The 22,700-nt window shown below is 38.8% G+C and overlaps 2 protein-coding genes across 2 annotated transcripts; one reads left to right on the forward strand and one right to left on the reverse strand.

Annotated features, from left to right (window-relative positions):
• Positions 1-611: 611 nt before the first annotated feature.
• Positions 612-10,784, reverse strand: LOC137963522 (protein HIGH CHLOROPHYLL FLUORESCENCE PHENOTYPE 173, chloroplastic). Its single transcript, XM_068810636.1, has 16 exons — positions 10,652-10,784; positions 9,887-10,138; positions 9,624-9,782; positions 9,468-9,518; positions 9,051-9,185; positions 8,941-8,964; positions 8,737-8,848; positions 8,380-8,505; positions 8,224-8,273; positions 7,847-8,005; positions 7,595-7,690; positions 7,390-7,505; positions 7,177-7,300; positions 6,811-6,924; positions 6,593-6,673; positions 612-1,091 (listed from the first exon to the last, which is right to left on the reverse strand). Exons 1-16 carry the CDS (start codon positions 10,703-10,705, stop codon positions 945-947), a joined length of 1,800 nt encoding a protein of 599 aa, XP_068666737.1. The 5' UTR covers positions 10,706-10,784; the 3' UTR covers positions 612-944.
• Positions 10,785-12,027: 1,243 nt separating this feature from the next.
• Positions 12,028-18,221, forward strand: LOC137963523 (uncharacterized). Its single transcript, XM_068810637.1, has 4 exons — positions 12,028-12,545; positions 16,395-16,517; positions 17,770-17,889; positions 17,971-18,221. The coding sequence occupies exons 1-4, from the start codon at positions 12,509-12,511 to the stop codon at positions 18,033-18,035; spliced, it is 345 nt and encodes a 114-aa protein (XP_068666738.1). The 5' UTR covers positions 12,028-12,508; the 3' UTR covers positions 18,036-18,221.
• The last annotated feature ends 4,479 nt before the right edge of the window (positions 18,222-22,700 follow it).

Below are 22,700 nucleotides of genomic sequence, written 5' to 3' on the forward strand. Positions count from 1 at the left end.
ATTTATTTAGATATATATTCTATTTAAGTATATTATAAAAAAATTACTCATTCTCTTGTTTATATCATACTTTTCATTTGGAGGCACTAACACTAGAATCTATTTTCCAATACATTTGAACTCGTTTATACTAACACTCAAGGATGAGTTGAAGTTGAACAAATTCATTTAAGATATAATTGAAATCTTTACTTCATTTCAAGTTTATTGTGGACTAACCCCCAAGAGACTAGCCTCATTTTCATAATTTACTTTAGTACGAGTGCAAAGATTGGTTTCATTCACCTCGAGTTAAGTCAGTTGGTTAGATCCTAAAAAATTCCTTGACCAATTAGTACAAGAAATCCCCTGGAAAGAGAAACAGATAAGAGGGGAGAGACAAGTTTTACGTGAAATCAGGTGTGAGTCTATCAGTGATTTGTGGTGTATATCTTTGGTAAGCTTCAGACCTTTTAATGGCGATACAGTTTAGGATACTGTTTTGCCTCCCAATAAATTTTGAGCTATAAAACACCACATCTCTGCCTGTAGGAGACGCTATGCATTATGAATACTCATTGCTGGACCCATTTGAGGCCGTAATAAGAAATTACACCGAACTATACAGTGTATTAGCAAATCTCCCGGTAAAATATTTAATTGAATACAATGATACAAAAAGAAAAAAGTGAGACATTAGTCGACTCACCTGCAATGGCTTCAGTGTAACACGTGAGTATCACCATCGTCACCTTTTGCATAAAAGCAACTAATATAATAACTACAAAGCGGAATTAAAATGGACGAACTTTGTACTCAATGCGCCTCTCAATCACCTCATTGTTACTTTCTACACTTTCCAACTTTTACAAGGGAAAAGTTTTTAATTACAGAACTAGAACGCGGGATATGTATTAAAGCTGCTATTTGCAAATTGTAGTGTCTTGATCTGGTGGGGGGAGTTCTCAAACTGGAACAGGGCTTTTAACCAACTCTTCTTTTCCTGTAATTCCTTCTTTCAGATTCCGAAAGTACTGATCATAGTCCTTCTCAGGAGGAGGATTTTCAGGGTCTACTGTGAATTGCTCATTAAATGGAACAACACTCTTGACCTGCACACAAACCAGAGAAGACTGACGATAATTGTGGACTACACTCAAATGTCAAAAGTCAGTCGTCAATCCAAGTCTGCAAGTAAATAATATTTGTAAACTCTAGTCAGCTGCATAAAAGTTCATTTGCATCATGTTAAACTTTGGCGTTATATGGAGCATCAGCCAAAAACATTGGGATTTAACAAGCAAATCAAATCTTTTTGTAGCAATGACTGTTCCTCTTGAAAGCAAAATAATAGATTCAGATAAATTATTGATAAGCAAAATATTAGTAGGTAATTAAGTACAGCATAAATCAAAAGAACAGGTCCTTTTCTTTTCTTCTTCTTCTACTTTTTTTTTTTTTTTTTTTTTTTTTGGGAGAAGCTAGCCAAAACAAAACAAACAAAAGCGGCCTGGGCTAGGGAGCCCCCCTAACAACGAGGGATTGGAGGCATGGCTAAGGAGCTAGCTAAGGAATTAGCTGACCGGTGACATGAGTCCAAATACAATCTAAGGAATTTACAATATCAACAATTTTATGGAAAATTCTCCAATGACGCCGAGGGTCAAACATTGAAGAGAACCATCCAATGACAACTTTGCAGTCGCCTTTAATGTAGAGCTTGCCAGCAAAACGGCCACTGAAGAGGAGAAGGCCTCGGAGGAGGGCATGGAGCTCAGCTGATGTCGAATAAGAAGTCCCAAGGAGACCCGAGTAGGAGGGCAGGGTTGTTCCTTCTCAATCCCTGATGACCCCTCTAAAATCCGCTGCACCAGGATTACCATTCTTGCGGGTGAAGGGGCTGTTGGCCGAGGTGAAGGGGCTGTTGGCCGAGGAGGGGTCCATTCTTCCATGGCTGCTGGCTGAGAAGGGACTGAGATTTGAGCAATGAGGCGCCAACTTTCCCTAAGCAGGAACACCATTAAGGGCTTCAAATTCTGGTCTCAAACAAGTCCAGGTAGCAATTATCCTCGATATTCGAATCTTGACCTCTTTAAGAATTTGCCATTGAATCTTCCAAAGACCCAATGGAACAGGCTGAAAGGAGGGGTTTTTCCAAGCCTGGGAGACTGCTCCCATGGCTCATTTGACTGATGAAGTTAAGCTGTCAAGTAAGTAGCAACCCAACTTGTTAAAAAAATGAGTCCAAATTCTCCAAGGGAGCAGGCAAAGGACTAGAAGTGGGGAATCATCTCCTCTACTTCCCCACAGAGGTTGCTAAGGGGTTGGAAACTGGGTTTCCTCTTCTTCTAAGATTGTCAGCTGTAAGAGTGCAGTTAATGAGGGCACACCAATGACAGAATAGGATTTTGGGGGAACCTGATAATTTCCAGGCAGTAGCTGCGCTCTAAAGATAGATGTCACCAAATCCCTTTAGATAAACATAGGCTAAGGAAACAGTGAATTTATAGTTACATCTCGGAACCAGAACAACCTGTCTTCAGCAAGAGTCCTGACTCTTATTCCGCTCAAGGTGGATAGGAGGTTGCAGGTATCAAGGACAGATTGAAGGCAATGGGGAAAAACCTCAGCGAAGCTTCTTTCAGAGTTGTCTCAAAGCCACCAATCATCCCAAAACTTCACCTATCGCCCACTACTAATGTAGAATTGAATTACTGACTGGAATTGGTGTTGGAGAGGGTAGAGCACATGCCATAGAGGGGACAAACATCTCCTACTCCAACCGAAAGCCACCTATGCGGGCTCCAAAGCATCTTCTTCTTGACAATTTTTATCCACATGGCTGACAATAAAGTGTTGAATTTCCATAACCACTTCAGAAGGAGAGCTTAGTATATTTCTTTGGTACTCAGAATGCCAAGGCTGCCAAAACTTTTGGGCTTATAGACTACTATTCAGCTAACTAAGTGGTACTGAAACCTGTTCTTTGCCAGTCTCTAAAAAAACTCCTCTTGATTCTTTCAATTTTGTTGCAAACAAGGCTGTGGCAAGGAAGGAATGACATGTAGTAGTTCGGGAGTGCAGCTATACACGAGTTCAGGAGAGTGAGTCTCCCAGTCTTCAATAGCAGTCAGCCTTTCCAGGTAAAGAATCGGCTCTCCATCTTCTCAAGGACCAGGAACCAGAGGCTTTTGTTTGGCCGCATATCAAACATAGGAAGCACAAGGTAAGTTGCAGAAAGGAAGGTGTGCAAGCAACCCAAGTAGTTGGCAAAGGTGCTGAGAATCCCGATCACAGTTGTTTTCTACTCAAACAGGTTGAAGAGGGCCTTAACTCTACTGACCTGCTCCATTGTTCCTTCACAAAAGTAGATAGTGTAATCTACGATTTGGAAGGGGAATATCCATTTCTTCCTCTTCTGCAACCTGTCGGATCTATCCCCTTGCCTTAGCTACATAGAACATTACAGACAAGTACTCACCAGCTAAGTTGAATAAGAGGGGGCAGAAAGGGTCTCCTTGTCTTATTTCTCTCGATCCCTTGAAGTAGCCATAGGTTGTCCCATTGAGAAGTAATGAGTATGAGACTGACAAGATGCAACTGCTTATCCAGGTTCTCCATTTCATGCCAAATCCCATATGGCTTAGGATGTCATTAAGAAGATCCCAATTGACCCTGTCAAAAGCATTGTTGAGATCCAGCTTGATAACCCAAGGTTTATTGCCTTTTTTAATTGATTCGTGAGCACATGAATGGTAATGGCCAAGTCCAAGATGCTCTTTCCTTTAATGAAAACACTTTGCCTATTGTGAATCATGAGAGAGAGGACACCCTTGAGTCTATGTGATAGGAACGAAGTAAGGCTTATGGATTTGAAATCCTTGGGTTGCTCAAAATCCTTATTCTTCAAGATGAGAACAATGAAGGTGGCTCCCATTACTTACCACACAAGGCCCTCGTAGTAGAAACTTCTAACCATGTTGAGGATGTCATCTCTAATAATTGGCCAACATTAGTTGTAGAATTCCTCATAGTAGATATCCAGCTTGGGGGATTTATCCTTCGGCATTCCTCTCGCTGCTTGTTCAATCTCTTTTACAGACAAGGGGATCTTGAGGAGACCAACAATTCATGGGGAGATCTTCTTGAACCTGACGCTTTGGATCCTCGGAAGTGTAGACCTATCCTTCGTTATCCTCAGTTTACAAGTCCACAAAGAAGCACAAAATTGTATTATTATAGAAGAGCTATCCAAGGTTATCTCATTACTAATGTTTAAAAAAGGTAACTCGGTTAGATCTTCACCTGGCTAAGGTGACGACATGAAAGAATTAGGTATTGTAGTTGCCTTCAGTGAGCCATTTAAATCGGGTTCATGGCTTCCAAAAGATACATTCCTTATGACAAATAATCTGAAACTAATTAGAGAGGCTAATCAGAGAGGAGAATCTGGTGGTTGAGAGTGACATGTGCTCTTTGACTTCATCAAGAGTGGGCAATTTGGGACGAGAGATTATTGTGGGCGAAGGTTGTGCATGCAACTCTTTGGACTTGAGCTTGAGTTTGGCCATCAAACATTTGAATTTGTGAAATAGCTTCGATCTTGGGGCTCCCTCAATATCCATCTCCTTCCAACATTCCTCCGTGTGTTTGTCAGGGTTTTCTTCTAGTAATCAGCAATTTTTTAATCAGAAGGATTTGGCCCCCATCTCCCAAACTTGGTGTCCAATTGAATAAGCCAATGATTAGACCTCACTTTGTCAAGAAGTTCGCTAGTCACGTCCTCGTCAGATCCTGGAAGTTGGGGGGGAGGGGGATTGAAATTAGTAAATAGCCAAAGAAGATGTCAGGCATTGAGTGAGATTGAGAAACTCTTCCCAAAAGCTCATGTAGTCTTTGTATCGAGTTGGGCTATATACCCAAACTAGGCACCAAAAATTGCCAAAGTCATGATCAACAAGTCTTTGTTGATGGAGAAGGACCAGTTCTCTACTTCAAGAACCTCAATAATACTATTATCCCAAAGGGCGAGAATTCCCCTTGAGTGTCCAACTACATTGACGGTTCTCCATTCTAGATTGGTGCAATTCCAAAGGTCTTTAGCAATATGGTCTTACATGTCTTGCAATTTAGTTTCTTAAAGGAACAATAGAAGATTTGTTTAGGCCTAGTAAGGATCAAATAGTGCTCCTCTTTTGACAGGACCCAATTCCTCTCACATTTCAAGATGTAACTATCATTTCCACTTTGATTTTGATCTATCGACTCCTTTGTCTTCTTCCAACCCTAGAAGTTTGTCTTTGTAGACTACCCACATGATTTCAACTAGTTCCATCATTTGGCTCCAAATTTCTTCATCGTATTTGTGTTTTCCCAATTGAAGCTCCTTGATGAGTTTCCTTGATCTTTCTCTTGAGGGAGGTAATAGTATTCTTCCTGAGTTACTATCCACAGGTTACTCAGTGGGTTGGCTATTTCACCCTGCTGGATTTTCTTTGGTCGGCCTCTTCCTCTTTGTTTATAGGTTTCTTGTAGAGGGTAGGGGGTTGAGATAAAGTAGTAGGTGGTATCATGAATGAAGAGTCTATGGAGGTATGCTTTGGTTTGGGGGTGATGGATTCAGCGTTGAAGTTCAAAGTTTTGTGGAGTGGGGGTGACAGATTCCATGGTCTTGCCAGAAATGGCATGGTTTGTAGGAGTCTAACTAGGCACTGGCAAGGGAGTTACTTGATATAGGGTGGGGTAGTGGACATACTCTGGGTGGCAATTTGTCCAATCTAGGGGTAGTGTCAAGTGTCCAAGGAGGCCACAACAAGTAGGTGATCCAGGGCTGCATGGATGATAGGGTTAGTTGGGGGAGTGGAATTGAATGGATAAGGCATCGATGTGGGATTCAATATGGTCATGTGGTTGGTCAGTTTTGGGATTATTTTCTCTGCCATTGATTGGTTGGTCAAAGAAGGTCTTGGGTGGTGAGGCTTCAAGGTGGGGGTTAGCCAGGTTGTGGAGAGTTGGGATCAGGTTTATGTTGTTGTCATTGACCTGGGGTGGTTGTTTGCTTTGATTGTATTAAAGAGGTGGTATCACAGGTTGGAGTTATCGAGGGTTGTCAGAGTTTTTACCAAAAGTATAGGGGTGAGGTTCCAGGCTATTGGGTAGGTGAGGTTTTGAAAGGTGGAGATCACGGGTTCTTGTCAGTGAGGACTGTCAAGTGCTTTCCTAGTGCTGCAGTGGGGAAGGGGTGGTTTCAGGAAAGTACAAGTCCTCAATAAAACCTAAAGGGAATATGCAGGCTATCATAAAAGATACCAAGAATCTATTATCATTGTTTGAGCCATTAAAATACCTAAAAGCTGACATAGAGCTGTCAAAGCATGGGATGGAGAAAATGCAAATGACCAACCTGGAGCTCCTAGAGAGTACATTTCTTTAGGGAGGATCATACATTCTTGCAAACAAGATTCTACATGAATATGTTATATTAGAGAAGTGATGTTTGGCATGATTGATGTATTCTTTTGAGAATAAATGAATGAATTATGATGGGATATTTTCTATATGATGCTTATATAATATCATTCTATCAAGACCATGACCACATCAAGTTCCCCACCTCAAATGTTTTACTACATGCATGTGGGCTTTCAAGAGCAGCAACACAAATACGAGCTACCTCCTCCCTCGATATCTTCCCCTGCAGCCATGTGTACTCTTGAGAAAAATTTCAAGTGTTATGCTTCAATAATTTAGTTTTTCTCTTCAAATGTGGCAAAGAAGTAAAAATTACAACACTCAGATGGATTACTGAAATTGCTTTATGTATGCAAGTACCGTAATGTTGTCTCCTTGATCAAAAATGAGGTCAGCACCAGCAGGCTCTTCAGTCAAAGCACAAGGCCTTACAATTGTGTATGGAATTCCACTTTCCCGTATCAAATCTTCCCCCTGGCATAAGGCTCCAATGTAAGAGTTAAAACATCTTCAAGTTAGAACTAATGGACGAACCTGTAGTACAGGGTGGTAACAGTAAAACCTTTTCAATGTTAACCAGAAAAAAACAGTTCACTTACATAGAAATGGCGAAGATGAACTTCTAAAAAACTAGGAAATGTATTGGATGAAACACAGAATATGAGCAAACATCTAACAGGCTGATATAAAACAATCTCAAGTGAAATTTCCATGCTAGATTGTAACCTTCAGCTTAAATGTGAGAATAAATCCCAAGTCCTTATTCAAGCGAACAGCAGGTGGTTGTTTACTTAGATCAAGTCCAGGCCGATCTGGTCGTGTCACTCCAGCAGAGCTAACGTGTACAAATCTGCAAAAATTGTTATAGAGTAAGAGACAGTTATCTAAAGCATATTAATCAATTAAGCACAATTAATAATGGAGATGGGCCAATTAAACCTGGGAGTGATTGGATCCTTCATGTATGCTCGTATGCTCGCCAGTGGAAGCTGGAAAGCACCTTCAGTGAAAGTAGGGCTAAGCTTTCCATCATATTCGAATTTGCTGAGCATGAGCTGAAATTGGACTTTGCTGTTGGATTTGAAAGCATATAAAAATTCTGAGAAACATAAGAACATTAATAAGAACAAGGAAGAAATCATGCCTGTAGCGACACCACTTTGCTTGGATCAAACGGTGGAGCATCTAGTACAGTTCGTGCTCGAAATACAGGTCTCAAAGAAGAAAATGGCAGCTGTATCTAAGAAAAAAAAAATCAAAGGAAAAGAAACAAGAGGTTATTATAACCGCAGAAAAAATGAAAAACTGGCATTGTTCGCCAGTGCATACTTTTTATAGAATGAAATGAAAATGTTGATGATGTTGAAAAAACAATTAAAATAAATTTGATACATACTGTCTGCCAGCTGTCCTTTTCGGTGTCAAAGCTTGCAGTATAGCCTATTGTATCCCACTCAGAACTTGTCCGGACAATAAGTTTATAGCGAAGGCCATCTCCTTTACATCGTAGCTCCAGGCCATGATATGCAGAAAGGTCCTCAGGCACAGAAAAATTCTGTCTTGCACGCAAATGGTTTTATGACAATAAGCAAAAATTTTCCAGTTACTCAAATAAACATGCTATCGCAGAAAACCTAAATAATATGGCTTAAATAAATGCAGACAACAGTTGTTAGGCACTTATCAAATACTGATTAGTAATACTAAAATAACTGCATTTTAAATGATAATATCATGGTAAATATTCAATAAACAATGAGGCACAACTATTACCCTTGTTCTGATACTAGTAAATCCTCCATTGTTGGCAGTCGAAACATTACCTGGACGAGGAAAGAAAACATGCATTTTGTAAAACTCAAATCGTTACTCATTTATTATATAGACATAATAGTGTGAGATGCATGGTCAAGATTGACTGGACAAAACCTTTGAACAGTCCAACAGGTCCACCATCTTCCCCACCCTTGGGATCAATTTGAAATGTACTTTCACTAACACCTCCCATGACCACATCATCAAGGGCACCCCAAACCAGCTGTGTGGAAGAATTGCCTACAGTGAACAAACAAGAAGAATTTCTGGTTACAAAAAAGGACAGTTCAACCGAAGATCATTTACATCATTAGGCTGCTCCAATTGTTAAATATGCTAAGCATAAGTACCAGTGATTGATAGCAGTTCAGAGTTAAGATCATACACCAAACAACCACAATAATTTTCAAACCAGAGCTCTTCATCCAAATTCCACAGCTGGACTTGTTTTTAATCAATTAGATAGCCTACCTGAAAACCCAAATAACAATTTCCCATCACGAAGTCCGACACTTGATTTTACAGCATTGATCAAATTCCTCATTCCAACATACTCGACCTTTTCAGGTGAATCTCCTTTTATCTACATACAGCACAGTCTTATAGTCTTTCGATGCATGGTATATAGTATAAGATCAAGTCAAAACCATGAATTCAAGAATAATGGAGTACAACCTCTGGTTCAAAGAATTTGATTCCCTGTAAGAGAAGAAAAGTTCTCATTAACAGCACAAGAGGAGGAACAGAACTTCATTAGGAAAATGGTAAATAGAGTAAGGCTATACTTGTTTGTACTTCTCCCTTTCAGGAGTATCCCCCTCCTTAGGACCAACAATGACAGAGACTGTATTAATGACTTTTTTAACTCCTTTGAAGTACTCTGGAGCAAGACTGCTTTCCTCAGTAATGTCTCCAACAATCTAACATGTACAAGCATTAAAAGCATTACTAAAATCATGTCAAGTAACATCAAAAGATTATTAAGTTTTACATATTGTGCTCCTGTGCTCCCATCTCAGATTCAGTACAATGCCTCAGTAATATGCTTTTTCTTGGCCATCTATACATACACATCGATTTGACCAGCACAATCTATGCAGATCAAACAAAATGTGAACTTGTTCCCACAGCTTCCCTAATGAGACTTCTAGTTTGATAAATGTTTGGAAATTTCACAGGATAGCTTTTCTAAAATGGCTTACCATGTCAATATCTGGGCCAAACATACTCATTGCTTTCTCTTTATTCCTGACCTAGGTAAACAGACAGGCAAATAGAAGTATAGATTAAATAATTTAAGAATTTAACCAGAAAACGGTGTAAGCAAACAATTAAAAAACATGGGTACATGATCATACCAGTACACGAACAGGTAACCCTTTGTTACGTAAGATATCAACTGCCCTTCGTCCCACACCGCCTGTAGCTCCAGCTACCAGAATGACCTCAGAAGGTTCCATTTTCTTTTCTGGTTCAGTAGACGGACTTGACAACTTCTGTATCAGAGACTCAAGAAACTGCAAAAAAGTACCAAGGTTAAGCATAAATGTTTCAATGTTAAGAACAAAATACAAGTACATTTAATTCTAAAAGGCAATTTGAGAAATATCATGAACCCAACCTTAGCCGGAGAAGGAGGGCCATTGAAAAAATATAATGTTCTCAGAAATCTGCCAAAATCCCAACTTTGCCTGCCAGCTTTCGCAATAGTAAATCCTGATATTCTTCGAGAGATGGGAGAAGATGTCGTTTGATAACAAAAAGAACTTATTTTCTCATTAAGGTGAAGAAACTGTTTAGCTTTCAGAGATGGCACCCTGTGCTTCCCAAGAAACCTTTTATCAACATTATCGACAGACGAGAAAGAAAAACCCTGCAAGATCGGACTAATGAGCGACAATGTTCGACCAAAATAAAGGTGGCAAATGCAGCAAATGGACTGAATAACTCATAATTTAACCCATACAACTGTGCTTAATCAGCCATGACCGAACCCATATTCCAAGACTAACATCATTCTTCGTATATAGATTTAACAAACTTAAGTACGTGTACACAAAGAAAATGGTAAAAGAACATTCCATCATAGATTTAGTTTACGAACTCTTCCGACAAATAAAAACAAACGACAACTACTGTTTTGCATCCTCGGATGAAAAAGCGAATAAACAATTCAGAGTTGGCCAACCGTTAAATAAAGCAGAAGCCATAGGATTCCCAACGAAAAGAAGAAAAAAGGGAAGTATGAAGCTCGTCAGTATCTTTTAATCATCTCACCTCTCGATTTCTTTTTTATTACCTGCTACCAGTGAACTCAAATCCAGAATTTTCAGCTAAATTGAAGTTATATGAGCAGGTTCCAGCAACTAAAAACGTAGCCAAGTACCTGAACATGAAAAAGCATCGATGGGGACGACGTCGAAGCACAGCAACAATCCATTTTCACCACGAGGAACTGATCAGAGGAGAGTAATTGATATTTCAAAGCCTCAGCAAACGTAGGCCACAAAATCGCGGGATTCTGGAAGGTCCAACAGCTTTTGCTAAAGTGTACCGAGTGGACATCGTTTACAGGCTTAGAATGCTATAGTGCCTCGCATGGGCCCCATTACATGTTTACGACTCGCAAGTAGCTGGTGAAGCCCCCGAGCGGTTCCCGCGCATCTTTTCTGGTTCAGTTTTAGTTTCTCTCTCTCGCTATTGAATGGAAAATCTGAGGCGGATTTCACATTTTAGACTCTCCTAGCTCCTCCGTCTCGAGAGGAACCCGAAGCTCGCCCTTCAGGTTTTCGAAAACCCATCTGATGTGAAATCCTTTCGATATAACCGCCGCTCCTACGACCTCATCATTTCCAAACTTGGCCGCGCCAAAATGTTCGACCAAATGGAAAAGATCCTTGACCAAATGAAGCAGGAGAGTAACCCCGACGTTATTAGTTACAATACAATCATCTCTGGCTTTTGCAAGGCAGGCAGATTAAGCGAAGCCAGAGATCTGTTTGAGGATATGCCAATGAGAGATTGCTGTCCTGATGTTGTCACTTATCGTACCATGTTCAGTTCCCTTTGCGACGGGAAGCACTTTGATGAAACAGTGTTTCTTTCGGAAGAGATGCTCCTCAAGGTTCTCACTCCTCGTCTTGAAAGTGTACAGAAGTTTTTGGAAGCTCTATATAGGGAAGGGGAAATGGAGCTACTGGCATTGGATACATGGGATATGGTGATTAGCATGTCGTGCAAGAACCGTGATACGTTTGAAGGCATGTGTGTTGGTGGAAAGTTTAGCTATTTTGTGAATGGACAATTCCCTCTTTTATTTATGAACAGGGTTCGGAAGAAGCTGCCAAAATCTAGCAGGGGTATGCTGAAGCCCTGTTTCTCTATGCAGTATCTGATTCTATTTCTATTCAGGGACCAAAAAACACATCTATATTGATCGATATTAGATCTGATTTTAAAGGTCACAATAGAATTAATGGCATTGGGAGGCATGCCCTGATTTGAACCGTATCCCGGCCTCCTCCTCTCATTTATTTGAAGGTGAGATGATTTTCAAGCAAAAGAGCTGCGGAGAAAAAGTTTGGTCTGTCGTGTGGTGGGCCAAAGAGCATCCTTTTTGGGTCAGTTGTATAAAAGGAAGGCCAAACGGTCCTACATTATTTGACTATCATATTCACGTATGGTTCCTTGGCGGTTAAAACTCAAGAACTCATAAAGAAAACGAAAATAATCAGAAAAAAACGCTTGTTTTTCTCTTTGGAAGATGAGGTGTTAGAACTGATGCCACTGCCGGCGAAGCCCCCGTTGGTGTACTCGTCAGCGAAAGCTCACTGGTAAATATCGGTGGCCACGCGTCAAGCGCTGAGATCATTCATATGAAGGCTTTCGGGAGAAAGAAAAGATTGTTAACATTGACCTCGGTTGAAATTACGCTAGATGCCAGGGGTGTTTGTAGGTTAAAGAGAAGAAAACGAAGAAAACACGCACAGCAGTGACTGCGCAGGCAGCTCCGCCAACCGAATAACATTTTGACATCCCTGACCAAACGTTCACGTGTTCGCCGCGGCCGTCCCTCTGATTACAACAATTCCGGTGACCCGCCGCCGGTTTTCGTCGTGGAATCTGAAGCTTTTTTCCTAGTCGGTGCTGCCTAGCTTTTTATGGCGGTTGCTTGATTTTGTGTTATTTATCGGTTTTACTAATTGCTTAGACTGTTTGCTACGAGGGAGCAAGCCACGGAAGAATGGGTTGTGCTGGATCAAAGCAGAACAAAGGGGACGGTGAGCCCCTTTCTGTTGATTTTCACTCAATTGCTGTGTACTTTGCTTGGAAATGGTCATCGAATAGCTGGGGGAATTATGGGTTTCTGGTTTTAGGTTTTACCAAGCGGTAATTTTTACTTTGTTTTTTATATTGCATTTTGATTCTCGAATCTATTGTTGGCTTAGTTTTTCGTCTGGCTTTTCTTTAGCTGGGTTTGTTTGTATGATTTTCCCTAAACTGTCTGACTCTTTTTCTTGCCATTTTCTGTTTCATAATCGGATTGGAGACCTAGCATCTGATGAGTCTATGAGATTGATGTTCATGCTTATCCAAAAGATCTATTGTGAAAACTGTGTTTGGTTAATGCGGGTAATCGGTCAACAGTAAACCGCGGTCACCGTTTTAGCTTTATCTTAACCATTTTGGGGTGAACTACATGCATTTGCTGCTACATTCTGCTCTATCCGTTACTAATTCCGTCACTAGTTACCCTTATTGTCTCCTCTTTGTGCGCTATGGTTTCCTTTAGCATGCACAAATTATTTCCAGTAATCCTCTTGTTTTCTTGTCTACTTGTGTTATATATCAATTAATAATTGACATATTTTTTTGCAAATTTTCCTCTGAGTAGCTTTTACTTTTTCTTCTTCAGTTATTTTCTTTGTTGATTGCCAGTTGGTGATTTCTTTGTCTTAGAAAAGTGACAATGCAGGACTTAAATATATCTGTAGCTGCTAGCTTAACAGATATGTTGTTCAGTTAATTTAAATGCTTCTTCTAGTAATAGATGTTTTGGTCGATCTTAAGGCATTTAGCTCAAGACTTGGGTATCTGATGAAGGTTTTTGCTAGTTGTTGGTTTTACTCTCGTAGATTTCAAATTTAGTCCAGAGATCTGTTCTTCTTATCTATAAAATTATAAATGTTTACTAATTATAAATTCAGCTTCCGGCCACCCTCATCACTGTTGATGATTTCTTGTCTTTGCTCGTTTTGGGCTAACCATGGCTTCTCGTCATCCTGCTTAAGATTTCTATCATGTCATTCATTTTTCTCATACTCTTCTTACTTGTATGCAATGCTTTATGATATGAAAAATAGTTCTCAATGAACAAGATACTCCTGTTCATTCTATTCTACTTGTTATATCGCCTAAGACAGAAATATTACTCTTTCACATATTTTGTTTATCTCATCGTTAAGATTTAGTTATAGTAAATGATTTGAAATATTCAATTTTGAAGTTAATCAAAGCTGGCCTCTGTTGCATTAATACTTTACCAGCACAGAGGGCCGTGTGCTAAATTCTCTTTATTTTGAAGTCAATCAAATTTAGCCTGTATAAGCAAATGCATGGAAGACCAAGTGCTAGATTCTCTGTTCAAAACCTTCAAAGTAATTACTGCTTGCATTTTATATGTCTATGGGTACCTTAAGTTTGTATATGTGTATGGATCTAACTCTTTTATACCATCACTTTGAAAGAATACATTATTTATTATATCTTTATATATTTGGTTCCATGTTATTCTTGTTTCTGGCTAGTCATTCAGAAGCCATAAAGACATGCACGCAACCATAAGCAACCTACCCCACCCGAGGAAAAAAAAATCGTTTGCATGAAATAATGGAAAACTGGTTCCATAATGACCACATCCTTTTTCATTTGGTCATTATATCTTAAGATTATGCCACTATGCGAAGATTATTTGGCATGTAGTTGAAGCTATTCTTAACAATGGTCAGGGTATAAGGGCTTTCTTTTTCTAACGACCTCTCCAGACTATTGTTCATAATGCCCTTGGTTTATTTGGAGTTACTTTATTATTACACCTGTATGCTATCCATTCTCAATTTACATCTTTCAAAAGTAGATTGTGAAATTAATATGGCTTTCTTTCTATAAGTTGATATTTGGATGTCTTGATACCTTTTGGGCAAAACATTTCTAACTTTCACCCTGTCATGACTTGTCTCCTAGACAGAAGTTGAACTTCAATGTGGACATTGTGAATCTTCTTAGGCTACTTCTTTGGTTGTCACGAGTTAAAAGTTTTCTGTAATGGTTGGTTATGGCAACTGCGCTCTCTACATTTTTTAGAGAACAAGCGCATAGTCTAGGCAGTGTTTTTGGTTTTGCAGATGCAATGTTTGACACTGTTTTTCCTACTCCATATGCCTGCGTTATAATCTACTCTTAAGTTTAATGTTTTTTTCTTCAATTTTTCTGTGGATTTAATTGGAGCTAGTATCTTGCAGGCTGTTTATCCTCTGGTTTTAAATAGAGAACAGATAGATGAGAACTAATTCTGGATTTCTTTACAGTACTAGACCTATTTAACCCAGTGGAGCAACTTTTATTTTTATTTTTTTATGACAGCTCTGGTGGAGTAACTCCAGTAAAACTCTTGTGAAAATCAGAACTGAGTTTTAGGTAATCAATATTTTTTTCTGGCAACAAAAAGAAAGATAGCCACCTTCCATCAAGAGATAAGATTGGGGATTTGGGTGTCAAGACAAAAGCTTAAAGGTTGGATATGTATGGATTTTGTTGAGAATAAAAGTGTGCAAGCATGAAGAAAGACAAATATATGATTAAACGTACCACTCTTTGGAGGTTAAGGTACATTGATGAAATCAAGGCTCTATGCTCCTCTAGTCGTCTTATGGCAGCATGTTTTAAGATCAGCCATTTCGGTATCATACTCCTTAGTAGAGGAAGGAGTCTCGCAAAGCCAAATCTTAATAGGCAATCGCCTCCCTTTTCCTAGTCTTGAGTTGTCTGCTCCCAACCCTATGGGGCTGAGGCTTCTCTCCCTCCCCAGTCATAGTGTTCAATATTCAATCAATAAAAGGTATTTAACATTTCAATTAAAAGAAACGAAGATGAACAATGACATGGAGCAAAATGAACACATTTGAATAACGTCACAATGTGCGGAAATTTTTAAACAAATGAAACTGCTAGCTTTTTGACAAATTGCCCCATTACAATGATAATATTTATGCTAGAAGTTGTAGCTAAAAACTGTTTTGCATAAAATACTTTTAGTTTTTGCTTAGATGGTGTACCTGCCATGCTTTCTGGTGTCATTTGTTAGCTTTTATCCTGTTACAAGTGTTTGATGTCTTAAATACAATATGCAAATGAGCCATATGCTCCCCAAAATTGTCAAGGTAGTTGTGTTCGTCTAATAATGAGGTTTTAAGCATGCAGAATAGTTTTTCTCGTGGTGTATATTTTGTACTTCAGGATGATAATAAGTGTGAGATTTGTTGATTGCTTCTGGTGAAACCTATGTATAAAACGTTTGAGAAACTAAATAAATACAGTTGAATGCTGTGCGCAAGTATCAGAAGGTCTGCTGAATGATTGCATAAGCTTTCAGTGCATGAGGGTTACGTGTTACCCTACTCATGCCCGTATAGCTTGCATATCTATCTTGGATCACACTGAAGCACAGTCATTTGCAGCTAAATTTTGACATTTTATTTCAATATTGAGGTTGGTGCATTAAGTCTAGATTGGCTTTATTAAATTTCAACAGTCAACATGAAAGATCAGGCTACTTGGGTCTTTTGTCAGTTTCACTTCCGACTTCCCTGTTTGACAGTAGTTAAAAAAATTGAATGCATTTATGAAAAAAGAGAGAAAATTAAGCATTTATAGTTTTTAAGATGAAGAACTTGGTCTGCCTGGTAGTTCATGGTTGTGTAGCAATGATCTGTTAGAAGTGGTCACATGAGTAGTTTCATGTATTTCATAGTGTGCACAACTCTGCCACACCCTATGAGTATTTTTCAGCTCGAATCCATATGATATTCAAGAAATGTTTTTAGCTAAAAAAGATATTATCTGGCTTTTAGAGACTACTAAAAAGCTCCGGAAACCAAAGGCTTGGAAGCATTCTCAACCATTAACAAGAGCACAGCTAAAGCAGATGCGAGATGAGTTCTGGGACACTGCCCCCCACTATGGTGGCCAGAAAGGTACGCTTCTCTTGTACTTAGTTTGCAACTATATTATTTCCTTTATGCAGAGCTTCCTTCATCTCCAAATCACTTCACTTCATGTTTGTATCCGTGCTAACCCTATAGCCGATAAGCTGACTAGGACGGAGTGAGTAGCCCAGTTTTTACACTAATCATCTGTAATAAATGTTATTCTATATCAATCTTTGAGCTTCTCTAGCTCCTTCCTATTTCTATTGCAAATATTTTCTACCATTTTGTGAAAGGAAAAAGAAAAAAAGAAGATGGCTATTGTGCTGGCTTTCTTTATTTTTGGCTCTTTTAAGAAGGAAATGGAAGAAACATTCTTTGTTACCTAAGATTTATACTTTAGCCTGTTGGATTGAGGCATAGAGTCAATGGCACATTGTGGCTTTCTTTACCTGAGGTGTTGGGTTGGGAGTATCTGTCTATGAAGAGAAACTAAAGTACCTTTAAAATATTCTGTTAAAAAATGTAAATGTGATCAATGGAGCTGTAGACTTCTAGGCTTTGTGTGCGTTATATCTGTGATTAATGTAGCCATAGACTTCTCGGCTTTACTTTAACAGCAATATGTGTATAATAATAAAGTTGTAGTTTTATGCTTTTGATAGTGAAAACTTTTTGCATCAGAAATAAAACAAGTAAAAAATGTACAATATTTTGAAGTCATAGCAACTTCCACATTTTATTGGTAGCATAATTCTACTTGGTCATTTTGCATACCAACATGGTGAGTTGATTATCTTCATTGTATTGCAATGTACCTGAGATGGTTTAAACTGGTTTTTGGAGTGTAAAGGTGCCTATATACTTCATTAGATGCAGTTTTTTTGTTTTTCTTAAAGCAATAATAGATAAGCTTAAAAGAGGCATCTTTACTCCAAGAAAGTGAGTAGTAAAACTCATTTTATCCCGTGAATAATGATGTTGATATGAAAAATGCATATTGAGCGCTGTTTCATAGATATGCTGGTCAAATTTATGTATTGAATTTCTTTCATGGAGATAAGATAAGAAAACTTTCACTATCACATTGTAAGTTCCAAACTAGCGGATTTTAAGAATTAGAAGCAATGTCACTTAAGAGTTGTCAATTTTGTTGTGCTATCATGTTTTGTGGTTAAGCAAGTTAATACTCCTTATTCGTCTGTTGTCAATTAAAACTTGTACAATAGCTGGACGAATCTTACATTTGGAGACATAAAAATTGAAATTCTCTATAGGCTTAACCTTTTCATTGCATCAGAGATTTGGGATGCACTCCGAGCTGCAGCAGAAGCTGATTTGAGCCTAGCACAAGCCATAGTGGACAGCGCAGGTGTTATTGTCACCAATGCTGACATGACAATCTGTTATGACGAAAGAGGTCTGTTTCTGTATCTTTGTGTATCTTGTATATTTTATGTCTATTTTGAAGAATGGTCCTTTTCAACTAAAAATCCTGCAGGCGCAAAGTATGAACTGCCCAAGTATGTTTTGAGTGAGCCTACAAATTTGGTAAGAGACAGTTGAGATTAACAAAGAAGGCTCTCTCGGCCATACTTCAAATTTGAGGGGGAATGAAAGAAAGAAGAAAAAGAAGAAGATATTTTTAGTGTAAATCATGTATATTAATGTCGTTAAATATTGTAGTGACTTTGGAACTGAGCTTCTCTGCGGTTAATAGTTTGAATCTGATCCACTTGATGGGACTTCACATGTGAGGGGGAATATTGCATTGCTTTTTCGCAGCATTTGGTCGTGTTGCATTACGAAGGATGTAAGAAACGAGCTTAATTTCGATGAATCTACATTTACTCTTTTTTAGTTTCGCTGGGTTGCTGGTGAAGTTTGGGATTACGTGTATTGACATCTTGACAGGGATGTGGTTTGGAATGACCCTAAAAAGGAACTCAGTTTTCATGACTCCATTTTCATCGGCTTTTAGTGCTAAAAGTGGTTTGGTCTCTGCTGAGTCGACTAAAGTACCTGAGAGAGGGCGTGAAAGTTCCCAACAGTGTAACTGTAGAATGAAGGAGTCAGTTGGTGAGTGTCTCACGACTAGGGGTGGCTTCGAGCCGAGCCGGTTCGTGAGCCGAGCCGGTTCGGCTCGATATCTGTTCGGTTCGATTCGTCGTTTTTCGAGCTCGAGCCGAGCTTGAACACCGAAATCGGCTCGTTTACCTTAACGAACCGAGCTCGACCGAAGCTAGGTTCGGTTCGTTGGCTCGCGAGCCGGCTCGAAATGAGTCGGATCGGCATGAATTGGTACGGGATCGCGAGCGAGCGGGGGAGCGGGAGCGGGAGCGAGAGCAAAGTGGGGAAAAATTTTTCCTCCCCCCTCGTCACCGCCGACCCCTCCCATCGGTTGTTGTCGCTGCCTCTACCGCCGTCGTAGCTGTTCTCTGGCGTCTATACCGCCGTCGCAGCTGCTCGCCGGCCGCCTCTGTGTCCGTCTGTTCAATTTCTTCCTCTCCTCGCCGTCGCCTCTGTTTCCGTCGCCGCCGCTTCCGTCACCGCCGATTCCGTCGCCGCCGACTCTGTCGTGGCCGTCATCTCCGACGATAAATCCTCCCCGGCGCCGTAAGCCCCTTCCCTCGGGGTCGTCTCGGCGGAAAACCAAAACAGGGGAGAAATAATCTCCCCCTTCCTCCCGAGAAGATGATCTCACACGTGCGAGATCATAAAATAAAAAAAAAACTTTTTCCTCTGGAAAAAATTAAAAATAAATTTTATAGAAATAATTTTCTATAAATTATTAGTGTCTCATGTTTTTTTAAACACTTTTCTAATTGAAATTTTTTATTAAAAATCATATAATTTTCAAAGTAAGATTTTTTGTACCAAGATGGGGTAGAAAACTGTATAGAAAATTTTTGAATAAGTATTTAATAGTTGATGCTGTAATACTTTTAGCATGAAATAATTTTCATTGCAATTTTGTGTTTGATATTTTATTTAATTAAAAATTTATCGATAAGTATAATAATATATTAGATTGATTATTAATTTTTATTTATTTCCCTAAAAGAGACAATAAAAGGTCCATTTAACTTTCCTAAAAAAATTTTAAAATATTTCCTATAATTTTCTAATAAGTCACTAATACTAATAAGATTTTATTTAAAGGTTTTTTTGGGAATATGTATCATAGGAAAAATATTTTTAGTTTTTCCTAGAATATAAATTTTTATCTAGGGGCACTAAGGATGCCATAATAAATTATGGCCAAATTCAAAAATTACAAAACAAGCTAGACAACAATTGGAGTAAAAAATATTAATATTGGTGTATTTTAATCTATTATTGAAATTCAATCCTGAACCTCCCCTATCATTATATTTTTTAAAAATGTATGCATAATTTTATATATAATTTATTCAAAGCCACCCCTAGTGCGAGATCATAAACAAGGAAAAAAAAAAACTTTTTGTCCCTTCCTCATGGCTCTTAAATAAATTGAAAAGATATGTTAGTAGAAATACGTTTCCAGAGACTAGTTTTTTCAATAAATGTTGAAAAATAATTTTTAATAGAAATATAGGGACCATTAGTGCCTCGTATTTTTTCAAAATATTTTTCTAATTATAAATTCTTTTTAAAAAATCCTATAATTTTTCAAGTAAGATTTTCTTGCCAAGATGGTTTAGAAAACCATATAGAAAAATTTTGAATAAGTATTTGACAGTTGATGATATAATACTTTGAGCATGAGGCAATTTTCATAGTAATTTTGTGTTTGACATTTTATGTGATTAAAATTTTATCGATAAGTATAATAATATATTAGATTAATTATTAATTTTTATTTATTTCCTTAGAAAAGGCAATAAGAGGTCCATTTAATTTTCCTAAGAAAAATTTAAAATATTTCTTGTAATTTTCTAGTAAGTATGTAATAGTAATATGATTTTATTTAAAGAATTTATAGTTTTTATTTGGGTGATTGTAAATTGATAGTGATATTTTATTTAATTTTGTTGTGTTTGATTATTGTATGGAGTTTATTTATAATGTTATGCAGTGTATGGAGTGTTTAGATTATTTTATGGAGTGTATAGATAATTTCATGAAGTGTTTATGGAATGTATAAACAATTTTATGGAGTGTTTATGGAGTGTTTATGCAGGTATTATGTATATTGATTATGCCCAATTTTAAGTAAAGGTCATGCCGAATTTTATACAAGTATTATATATATAGATTATGCTCAATTTTAAGTAGAGGTTATGCCTAATATTATACACATATTATATATATAAGTTATGCCCAATTTTATGTAGAGGTCATGCCTAATTTTATATAAAATATATGCATAATTTTATATACATTTTATTCGATATATATTTTTTGAAAAGTTTGAAATATATGTTGAGGCTCGAGCTCGGCTCGAACTCGTTGGGCTCGAGCTCGATAACAATTTTAGGCTTGAGACGAGGCTCGGCTCAGCTCAAAATATTTAAATCAAGCTTGACTCGAACATAAGCAGGTTCGGGTTCGGCTCGGCTCGGCTCGGGTCGATGCCGCCCCACGACTCACGGGTCACGCCCCCGCTTATTTGGTCACATGGCAGCAACTACCTCCGCAGGCGCTTTTTCAGATTGAGCGGCTGAACCACGTGGCTACCGGAGAAGTCCAGTCCCAAATTTAATAACTAGTCATTCCTCACCTACATGGGATTCCTAGGCGGCTATAGATTTCTTATTTAACTATCAGAACCGGCCATAGATTTGTTGTTTGGGAATCGGACCAGTAACCGCTTAGAATGGAGAATAAAAATGATTATCCTCTTATGAGATGTGATGCAGGACGAGATAATTTAAAGATACGGTTAAATATTCCCACTCAGATAGCAGGCTAGCAATCGAATGGTTTCAAAGGTTAAATCATGAAAAGGTTGATCGAACAGGAAAGGAATCCGAAAACTTAGTTGCCAGATATCCTAAAGAGTGTTTTTGGCGGTCAATTATCATAATTCGCTCATTTGATACTTTTTGAGATTTATGGAGAAAAAACCTCGGAAATATTTTTTTATGGGAGGAGTCGATGTGGTAATAATTGCCGGTGGGAAGACTTTTCCACGTGAGAGGGCACTGACAACACCACCGCCTCTGTCCCTTAACTCCTCGACAACCAACAAAGCCGCTTTTTTTTTTTATCGTCGCCGATCGCCATTTCCAATTTGCCAATATTAAAAAAGATAAGAAACGATTCGTCTTCTTCTCTTCGATTTATCATTCATCAACACTCCGTTTGCTATTTGTCTATTTCTCTCTATGCGCCTTTTCTGCATGCCACCTGCTTCTGTTTATTTCCCCACGACGTTGCGCAATCCGGACGGTCGCGTTTGTCCTCCTAGCGTCGAATCAGTTCACATTATCCACCTTCTACCTTCCACATGCGTTGACAGCGATCGATCGAGTGGTCCGAGTAATGTAAGTACTTTGATTGATTCGTCTCTGGTCTGGGCTTCTCAGCCCCCGTCCCTACCTTTTTTAACCTTCGTCCCCGATGAAGTGCAGAGGAGTTTACGTAGGGTCCTTTGCGCGTACATGTTTGTTTTCTTCTACGACTGCGTGGTCCCTCCGGCTCCGGACTTCAGAACCACTTCCGCCTTACACAGTTTTGTCTCCTTAAATGACCTAAATAAGTGTCACCGCGTTGCTGCACCGTCGTCATCACCCGACCTCTTTTCTGATACATGTTTTTCTTTAAATATAGTACACAAGTATTTAGACAGATAATAAGATGGATTACACCATAAATTAGGGATATATTAGTAATTAGCAAAAGCCGGAGGTGAAATAAATGGCGACCACCGTTCGGAGTTTTTCTTTCATCGATTCGGTCCGTACGATCTCACCTCATTCGCTAGTTTCCGCGTGAGTCTTGAATACTCCATGAGACATCAATCAAACGCTTGTTTTCCATATTTTTCTCGCCCCGTTTCAGAGTTCTCTTAATTAATCCGGATTTTAAAGGGAAGTTGGCACGTGTGTGTCGCGACAGCAGCCATCACTTCAGCTGGGCAATCGGGACTTTGTGACCGTTGGGGTCGGAGGGCGCACGTGACCGCGATAGTGGTGTATTTATTACCCGACGGGGTTATTTCGTCATTTAAAGAAATCCGGTCTATATAATTTCTTGGGACCCACCGGGACCTCCACTCTCTCCCTGCCTCCCTCCCCCACAGCCCAC

This window comes from Aristolochia californica, unplaced genomic scaffold (assembly GCF_029961685.1).
Source record: "Aristolochia californica isolate CCGP_79_NKW_82.1479 unplaced genomic scaffold, dmAriCali1.0.hap1 SCAF_4, whole genome shotgun sequence".
NCBI classification, from domain to species: Eukaryota; Viridiplantae; Streptophyta; class Magnoliopsida; order Piperales; family Aristolochiaceae; genus Aristolochia; species Aristolochia californica.

What these genes read in the sequence shown, in the direction of transcription:
- LOC137963523 (XM_068810637.1), top strand. Translation starts at nt 12,509, where the DNA reads ATGGGTTGTGCTGGATCAAAGCAGAACAAAGGGGACG. An exon ending in CCACTATGGTGGCCAGAAAG is followed by an intron (nt 16,518 to 17,769) that starts GTACGCTTCTCT and finishes TCATTGCATCAG; the next exon opens with AGATTTGGGATGCACTCCGA. An exon ending in AATCTGTTATGACGAAAGAG is followed by an intron (nt 17,890 to 17,970) that starts GTCTGTTTCTGT and finishes AAAATCCTGCAG; the next exon opens with GCGCAAAGTATGAACTGCCC.
- LOC137963522 (XM_068810636.1), bottom strand. Translation starts at nt 10,705, where the DNA reads ATGGATTGTTGCTGTGCTTCGACGTCGTCCCCATCGATGCTTTTTCAT. An exon ending in GCCCTCCTTCTCCGGCTAAG is followed by an intron (nt 9,783 to 9,886) that starts GTTGGGTTCATG and finishes ACTTTTTTGCAG; the next exon opens with TTTCTTGAGTCTCTGATACA. An exon ending in ACCTGTTGGACTGTTCAAAG is followed by an intron (nt 8,274 to 8,379) that starts GTTTTGTCCAGT and finishes TTCCTCGTCCAG; the next exon opens with GTAATGTTTCGACTGCCAAC.